We start from the raw sequence: 9342 nt of genomic DNA on the forward strand, positions 1-9342 counted from the left end.
CTATGATTGGTGGAGGATGAGTAAAACTTAAATTATAAATATTCTATCTTACTTTTTGTATTATTGCAAAAGTGCTAATATAATTTCTTGTACCACCTAGTTTATTTTTTAATTTAAGGAGTTTTCGGTCTTTTTCATAGCTTCTTCTTTTCCTTAATAAAGGGCAATAATTAAGCAAATTTCATAATCATTGTCGAAAGTTAGGGAGACGCCGAGACGGTAGTGGAGCTGAGCCTAATGTTAGCTACACTACACCTCTTGAAGTCAAGCTTTGCACATTGCCAAAACCCAAATAGTGAATTTGGTCAACTTTTCGTAATTAGGTATCTTTGCATGAACATGGTGTGCTTCAAGTTCTTCAGCTTACTTGCTGCTCGCCATACTTGAACATAAAGCAATGCCTTTGACCCAGAAAAAAAAAAAATGCTTTCTAATAATCCAAAGAAAAATCATAGTGATCTAAGTTAGTGTTGGTACTTTTACCTCTATAATTGGGTTGTAACATGTGCTAAAGGAAAAACATCAATCAATTTTTCTTTGTTGTTCTTCCTTTCTTCATGGGTTGAAAAAGAAAAAAAAAAGGTTTATTGCTTTTAAATTCTACTTTATATTGCTTAAAAAAAATTCATGTGATTGCAACTTATAGATTTCCTCCATTTGTCATTATTAATTCAGCACCATGCTAACTAAGAAGTCATTGAGATATTTAAGGGATATCTCTCATATTATTATAAAATGAACTCACAAGTGTTTTGTTTTCAGTCTTACTGCTTTAAGAAACGAGTTTCCCATACTTAAAAGATGGTGATGATGCATATGCAAATATATTCTGTGCTTTTAAAGGATTGGCTTTGGTACTTCCACTGGTACTGCAGCGTCACGAATTCACAGGATGTTTCTACATTTGTATGACAGAGACTGCAGGGGTGGGAAATAGTTATGAAACAAACTAATTGGTTTTGGCACGTCCATTGGTATTGCAGTGTCGCGAATTCAGCGGATGTTTCCACATTTGCATGACAGAGATTGCAGGGACGGGAAATAGTGATGCAAACAGCCCTTATTACTTGTGAAAACTATTGTGAAATTTGTTATGTCTTAGGACTTACTGATGAAAAATACCTGTGAGAAGTAATAGATAGCACAGTTTCCTCATAAATGTGGGGTGACTTGCTTTGAATATTCCACGTGATCACCATTCCTTAATCATGCTTATTCCTAATGTCTTTTTTTCTTTATTGAACGAACTCTTCTCTATAATAAGTGCAAAGGAGTAGAAAATTGAACCCGATGAACATTAGCAAAATGTCAGCAACACAGGCAGAGATTTGCAAAAACAAAACTAGCTATTTGAATGAATTTTCTGCATCTACAGTTTTTGCATGAGACTTGCAACATATGAAAATTTATTCAAATGAAATTCTACTAGTTTTTCCAATCCAAATACATTTGATATAATGTGCACTTTAGTCTGATTTTAACAGGACATAATGAAACTGTTCCCCTTCCAGATTTGTTTCTCTAACATTTTATGATAAATGTGACGATAATTGCTCCAAAATCTCCATGCGAGCACCAGTCGTTAGTCATGCTCTCTCTCTCTCTCACACACACGCACACACGCACTGCAGGCTACTTGTTGCAGGGGGCAGCTTCTTCTTTAATGATGACCATGCCAGTTGGTGGTAACTAATACCACATAATGTCCATCATTTTACTCAACCAAATTAAAGTTAATCAAATCAGTCATAAATTTCTCTTTAATGAACACCATATGTAAGTTATAATAACTTTTACATACGTTCATCCAACATATTCTGCATCTATAATTTCATTTACCGATCCAAATTTCAGAGACCTGTTAGCAAACTCTTACCTCATCAAATTTAACACTCCTCAACTTATAATCCAATTTGTACCTCAAGTTTTGATCATATAGAATTGAAACTGTCTGAAAATCACCCTGGTTCTTCGAAAGAGCCATAAGAGAAAGTCTTCAATCATAGTCCACATCAACCCCTCTCTGCTTCAAGAATTCTTTGGCCTCCGCAATGTCCTGTGCAAAAGAATTGAAAATGGTTATGCATAACAGAGCCCCATAAAACAGATTCAACCCAATACAAGTATCATTCCACTTAATATATTGCAGAGATATAACAGAAGAAAATTAAGGGTAGGTAACAGAGAGCGCACAAAACAAAAGGAAAAAACTCCCAGGGGCAAAAATGCTAAGTTGTGCATATTGGATAATTATAAGAATCCCTTCAGTTATGAATTCTAATGTTTAAATATTACAATTATAAGAGCATTGTTATGGACCAAGACACTAAGACTACACAGAATACACATGGCATTAGAGATATATTACTGACTGACACAAGCTAAGACTACCCAATCACCAAATACATGTAGCATCAGAGATATATTACAAAGCGGCACTTTTATCAAATCTTGATCTGGACAAACATTAGGGCTAGACTCAAAATGCTCTGGAAACACTTTGATTACCAATACTCTAAAAACTATAACTTAATTGCATTATCCTTAGAGCTTGGAACAGTCTGACCAAAAATCTTAACAATGCTACAGATTCACAGTTTAAGTAATGCAAAATCCTGAGCTTGACACACTTATGTTTCAGAACACAGTGATCCAACATGCTTTAGAGTCATAAGTCAGTAAGCCAATTCAGTATCAGGAAATACAACAGAACAAAGACCAGGGCAATTGAGCTGCTTCACCGCAAGGAGAAAAAAGAAACTCAATTTTGATAGCCTTGTTCAAATTGACTAAGATAGCTATTTTTCTTTAAAAAGGTTAAGTTACACAATGGCTCTACCAGTTGTAATGGACATTGCTGAAAAGAATTTTATGAGTTTGCATATTATTAAATACTGTCCAAGCTCCTAAATGGAAAATCAATGGATTAATGACCATTTGGTCTCATATATTGAGAAATACATACACATACACATAAGTACGTGTATACACTCACAATAGTTTTAAATATGAAAAAACCTCGAGGGTAACTGAGTAAATTGACATTAGGCATAAAAACAATAGATCACAATTTCTATTTACATTATGTTTTACATGGCAAATAAATTATAATTTAATTAATAATTAATTATTTTACAACTTCAATAAATTTTTTTTTTGAATCAGTTATATATTTAACGTTATTTTTTTTCTTGCCCCACCAAACCAATATCCTGGCTTCATTAGTAGCCTCATCTTCTACCTTGCTGTTACAAGAGAAGGTGTCATTTTATTTTAGCTGCAGCTCAATGACCAAATTGACTAAGAAGCTGTATTAAACAAGCTTCAGAATAGCACAAGTGAAATTGATCAATCACACATTGAACTACGTACAGAAATTAACATTGGAAATGGAATGTTGATGAGGATTGTACCTGCAGTATAATGTGAATCTGTAAACAGACGAGAATTTGACACTATAGATAATATTCCATAGCCAGGTTAAATTAGATCAGATTGTTTGTTCTTTACAAAACTAAAAATTAACAATTTGAAGATATTTAAGATTTTAATGCAGATTACTTATAAAAAAAATTATTCTAAGGCAAATCTTCCACATTTCCACCATTTAAGCTAGCTCTTAACACATGCAGTGTATATAAATAAATATAAATTTTCTGAGACAATCAAAGAAAAAACACACAGTCAATTATGAGAGAGAGAGAGAGAGAGAGAGAGACGTAGTTGCAGGAAGGGAAGAGAAAAAAGAGTGCTGGAAGTGAAGAGAGGTAGTGGAAAGGTGGTTACCAAAATTTATTTATTTAAAAAAATTGATTAAGTTAAATTAAAGAAATCACCATTGAAATAATGTAAGCATGTGGTCATCTGTGAAATAAAAGCCAAAGAGGGGGGGGGGGGGAGAGAGATGCATATTCAAATATACCAAGGGTGATCTGATTTCACAAGGGCAGTGCTATTGATGATCCACCTTTAATTTTTCCATGTTCTTGAGGAGCTTAATAAATCCATTAGTGGGGACTGTATAGATCAAAAAATTGAGTTCATAATGTATAGTCCTACCCTTTTAAAAATTGCAACCGCAGAGAAATTTGGGAGAACATGTCTTAGATTTATTTCTCCAACAGTCTGGACAATCTAACTGAATTTGGAAATCCAATTTATCATTTTTTTTTAATGATGTGGAACCTCACCAAAGGCCCTTTGGACCCACCCCTAGGGAGTAACCAAGGATACACAACCCCACCCTCCAAAACCATGTATATTTGAAATCCAATTTATCAAATATACTTCAGCAATATGCCCAAAGAAAGGTGGAATCATTTAACCACGTAGATGACCATTAACATGCACTATTTCCCATGAGTTTCCATTAACATGAGGCAATCATTACCTTCACATGAGGTTTTCTTCCTTGCACAAACATAATTGATTGGCATAATTTAATAATATCAATGAGTCGAATTATTTAGTAGGGAAAAGAATTGAGAACCTGTTGCAGCAACCCTGCTTCCTGAGGACATGTTGGAAAGTGCATCAAACCAACCCCAACCATCAAAAGACCATAGCATCCGAGTGACACAACGAAATATACTGGCAACTGAAGAGTAATAAGATGAGACATTTAATCAAAACTAAAAAGTAAAGGTGAAAACTACTAAATGCCTTCAACCACTACACAGATAGTAAAGGATGAATTTCTCACCAACCAAGTATAAGAACGTGGCATCACTGTCTCAAGAAGACCAATCCAAAAGGCAGATACGGCCACCAGCAATGCTAAAAGCTTTACGATGTGCTTCATATGGATGTTTCAATGAGATGATGCTTCTTAATTCTGCCCCTACACGAAACAATACCATAAGGTAAATGTGGAAAAAAAATGTAAACTTCCATTATTTCTGAGAAATAAGATAGGTGAATATATGCATTAAGTTTGATAGTGTGTGTGTGTGTGTGTGTGTATCATCTTAAGTCACATAGATAGGTAGCCCAAAATGCCCAGTGTCTAGGACATCAGCCATATCATGGTGAGCAGTAGCAGTTCTACGTGCCAAGAGCCTTGTAACTCAACTGGTTGGCACCTCTTGGTGTAGGTTCAAAACCCCCCTCCCCCATTGTAACTATTGAGTAGTAGCTGGTCTATGTATTAAATTATGTCACATAGATTAAATCACTCCATTGTCTCTTCTTAGCACCCAAAGTTACAATCCAACATTCAGATTACAGCTAATAGAGAAAATGAAACTCTTAATCCAAATCCAAATCCAAATTAATGGCGAAGGAATTCTTTAAGGATTTCAGCTGATGATGTTGGCTCAATTTTTTTGTATTTATAGAAAAGAAAAATGTAATATAATGGAATGTAACAAGTTACTTTGCATGGGGTATTCTATTATGCCCATATATAGGATAAGAATAATCTGTACAAATCGCAATATCTCTACTTAAATGCATATATAATTGAAAATTTTTCAAATAATTATAATTTAAAACACATAATATTTTCTGATTGACAAATAGAATTTACACACCACTTCCACAGAAATGAAAATGTGACCTCACCCTCCAGGCCTCTGCAAATTATTTATGGGGGAGAAGATCCCATTTGGTCCAAGGAACTTTTGCAGACACAAAATATCAGACGATGCAACATAAATTATTAAAATATTGAAAAACTCCTAATTTCATAATCACATTGCAATATTGTGATTACAAAGATATGAAATGTAAAATGCCATGGCTTGGAAAGTCATGGGCATGTGTTTGTCCTCTGTTTGCACGTTGGATTTGAAACATTGGTTTAGACTATTTCTCAACTCCTCCACCCCCATTGTGGATTCAGAACCCATTGGATGCACGTGTAAACTTATCAATTAAAAATTAATAAAGAGAGATTAACTGAACCAACCCGAGGATCTTGTGCACCAGACAAGGAAAGAACCATCAGTAAATTTCCAAACCAACAAACTGAACCCACCCAGCAAACCACATTATCTCATATGTTGCTAGATGATCCAACATAGGATGACACAAAAAAATTTCTATTTTAATACATAGATGCAAATTAACTTTGATTCTTGAGTCGGGTTGGTTTACTTCAGCCCAAATCCAAGCTAACCTTGGTGAACTTCTTAACCAGTCTAACCAATCCAATATAACCCAATATTCATGTCATGTCAAGCTCAAGGTTTATAATTCTTTGACCGGAAAACAAAGTGAATTCATCCTACAAGGTTTGACTACTCAAGCAGTTGGTTGTACTCATATTGAGTTTGAGCATAACTTAAAGTTTATCAGAGAGCTCATGAATGTTGTTTATACACTTAACCCCGAATTATGACAACACTAATCTATGGAAATTAAAAGAAAGTGAATTCATAAAATTTATGCTGTGGGTATTCCAAGAATAGTAAATTGGGTCAAATTTTTAGCATTGGGCTTTGGTTGAGTAAAGCTTTTGGTTCTCCTAATGACAAAACAATGAAATGTATCTCTTTTGTCTACGTTTTCCCAGAAACCAAATAGCCTACACAAACGCTTTGAATTACACCGACGTCCATAAATCTTTACCCGTGTGATCAGTCAAAGTTATCAATTTCTAAATAGAACAGTAGTAATACGCAGAGAGAGAGAGAGAGAGAAATGGGTTGAAATAAATATTAAATTAATGAAGAAGAAGAAGAGAAGAGAGTCTGTCTTACCTATGGCTATGGGGTGGTGGACGAGGACCAATCTGTGTGCTGCCCCTTGATGTTCCCTTCACTCACGGATTCCGGATTTGTTTTTTCTTGTGATCTGCCGGAATTTGTTTTCAATCTTTTCTCCTTTTTCCAGTAGAGCACAAAAAGCACTTTTTCTCCTTTTTTAATTATTATTTTTTATTTTAAGGTTTTTATTTATTTTATGTTTCAAAACAAAAAACTAAAGGCGGCTGAGGTTGTGGGCTGCATTTGTTTTGACATAAAACATTTTCCTAAGTCCAAGCTTAGCTGAAAATAATTTTGGGAAAACAATTTATTTTATGGTATTAATTATATATTTGTAAAATATTTTATTGATAAAATTTGGCAACAAACTTGGTCTACAACCTCCACTAAAAAAAAAATTAATATGATTACATATTTTGAAAATTTGAATGTTAGATTGCATAATATTTATGTTCTTAACAGTTAACATTGTCATACATGTTAAATTTCGTACCAATCAGATGTTATTTACTATTTGATCTATAAACTTATTTTTTATATATAATTTTATATTACAAAAATTTGAAATTTAAACATTTAATTGATAACACAGTTATGGATCTTTGATATTCTGGAAATTATGCTAGCATAGAGGATATAATATAAGAAGAAAATGTAATCTAATAATAGATTTATCAAAATTCACATCTAATAAAAAGATATTAAGTGGAGTTATAGCCAAATTTTGTCCAAATTTTATTGTGTTTGGCTGTAGTGAAGATGCTTCAAAAATATAGTATGAAAACATCATGTACCATCCATGATCCACACCCCCACTTTGATGACCACTACATGAGAGATGGGACAAGACCCATCATGAACACCCTTCTCTCTCTCTCTCTCTCTCTCTCTCTCTCTCTCTCTCTCTCTCTCTCTCTCTCTCTCTCACACTTGCTCGAGTTTTTAATTTGTTATGATATGTTTTGGGTTATTGGGTATAATTTGTTGTTGTGTGTCTTTCAATTCCAATACTCATAAAAATTGAAAGTGTTAATTGTTTAATTCGTGTATTTATAAGCAAAAATGTGCGTATATAATAGTTTGGTGATGAACTCAAACTTAGTTTGTTTTCAAAATAAAATAAAATAACCAAATCCTGAACTTTAAAAACTCAACTTCACTTGATTCATTTACAACCCTAGTTGTTAGACATGATGATAAATCAAATCATGTTTCAATTTAACTCAATTGAATTGGGGTTGTAAACGGTTTCTGGGTCAAAATTACTTGGAGTAAATTGATCATTATTTTTTATAACTCATGGCAGGTTCAAGTAAGCCACTAGTCCTCTCTTTTTTCCCTTAAACATTCAAATTAAATTGATGAAACATTAGATATCCTAATTAGTGGATGGTCTATCATAAGATTAATACAACTTACAATCATTCAAGTCAAATAACTTCAACAAACCATGTCTAAAACGGAAATAAGGTCTAAAATATCCACGAAAACATGGTTTTTAAAATACAACTCGATTTTAGAATCAATTTCCTTTCATGTAATGTATGGTTATATGGAAAATAAAAGTATACGAAATAAGAAAAAGACCATTGATGCCATGCCATCACTCAGTACAAGATAACTTCATTAATCATCTAAAGAGCTCGTGCAAGAAAAGTTCAACTAGAGAACAATCCAAGCTCAAAGTAGCATCCTAAGCATTGAGTTTGAGTACCAATGCCCCATCATGAAAACCGACGGTTACATCACTTACATGATTAGCACAAAAATACTGTCATAACTAAAAATCTAAAAAAGTTAATACATGTGGTACTATAAATTTTACTAAAAATCTTACAAATTAATGTGTCACTAATTACCGAAGGATAATCTAAATATTTATTTATTAGAAATTGAAGTGGCACCAAGCTTATAACATTTATTATCATATTAGTTTGTAAATCTTTTGTAGTAAAATTTGTAGTAATTTTAATATTTTTCAACATAAAAATACATGATATGTTGGTTATCATTCCACACTTCTCCTATCTCCCTTTCCCTTTCTTGGATTCTTCTCTCTTTTTAATATTGTTGGCTAAGAAATTATGTGCACATTAGTAAAGTAGTAATTGTGTCATTCAATTCATTTATAACATGATGTAAAATATACAACAAATCCAAAACTAGGAAGTGGCTCCCATTATTGACGATCACAATGGTCAATGGGGCTTTTGGAAGAGCCTATACTCATGTTTGCTTAACCCGGCGGATAGAAAATGCTTATAGAGCAGCCCATCTTCCCATGTATTAGGCGGCCAAAAAGCTTTGAAAGGTGAGGTTTCTAATGGATTTTACCATGAACCGGTGGCATCTAGCTTCGGTACTTCGCCGTGCTTCTTCGAGCAAACGAATGAGCTTTAGTGATCGACCGGGCTTGAGGGCAGCTTGCGACGATGATACAATATATTCTGATGAATCAGCTGGAGGCTCTTCATCAAGATCAGGGATTCAGAGGACTATGAGTTTTCCATCCGAAGAAGATGTTGATAAGAGAGCAGATATGTTTATTGCTAATTTCTATCGTCAACTTCAGCTAGAGAGACAAATCTCACTAGAGCTTCAATATTGCCGGGGAAATAGCTTCAAGTCAATCTCT

The 9342-nt window shown here is 33.7% G+C and overlaps 1 protein-coding gene across 2 annotated transcripts; it reads right to left on the reverse strand.

Moving 5' to 3' along the window:
* Positions 1-1385: 1385 nt before the first annotated feature.
* Positions 1386-6852, reverse strand: LOC112025333 (dolichol-phosphate mannose synthase subunit 3). 2 transcript variants are annotated; one of them, XM_024057987.2, is made up of 4 exons: positions 6702-6852; positions 4703-4834; positions 4490-4597; positions 1386-2056 (listed from the first exon to the last, which is right to left on the reverse strand). In XM_024057987.2, exons 2-4 carry the CDS (start codon positions 4799-4801, stop codon positions 1997-1999), a joined length of 267 nt encoding a protein of 88 aa, XP_023913755.2. In that variant the 5' UTR covers positions 4802-4834; positions 6702-6852; the 3' UTR covers positions 1386-1996. The 2 variants fall into 2 exon arrangements, with proteins under 2 accessions (XP_023913755.2, XP_023913754.2); XM_024057986.2 differs by having other exon boundaries at positions 4703-4840; positions 6702-6850.
* Between the last annotated feature and the right edge of the window lie 2490 nt (positions 6853-9342).

Source organism: Quercus suber, unplaced genomic scaffold (genome assembly GCF_002906115.3).
Source record: "Quercus suber isolate HL8 unplaced genomic scaffold, Cork oak 2.0 scaffold_399, whole genome shotgun sequence".
Taxonomy (NCBI): domain Eukaryota; kingdom Viridiplantae; phylum Streptophyta; class Magnoliopsida; order Fagales; family Fagaceae; genus Quercus; species Quercus suber.

What these genes read in the sequence shown, in the direction of transcription:
- LOC112025333 (XM_024057987.2), bottom strand. Translation starts at nt 4,801, where the DNA reads ATGAAGCACATCGTAAAGCTTTTAGCATTGCTGGTGGCCGTATCTGCC. An exon ending in CACGTTCTTATACTTGGTTG is followed by an intron (nt 4,598 to 4,702) that starts GTGAGAAATTCA and finishes ATTACTCTTCAG; the next exon opens with TTGCCAGTATATTTCGTTGT. An exon ending in AAGCAGGGTTGCTGCAACAG is followed by an intron (nt 2,057 to 4,489) that starts GTTCTCAATTCT and finishes TCTTTTGCACAG; the next exon opens with GACATTGCGGAGGCCAAAGA.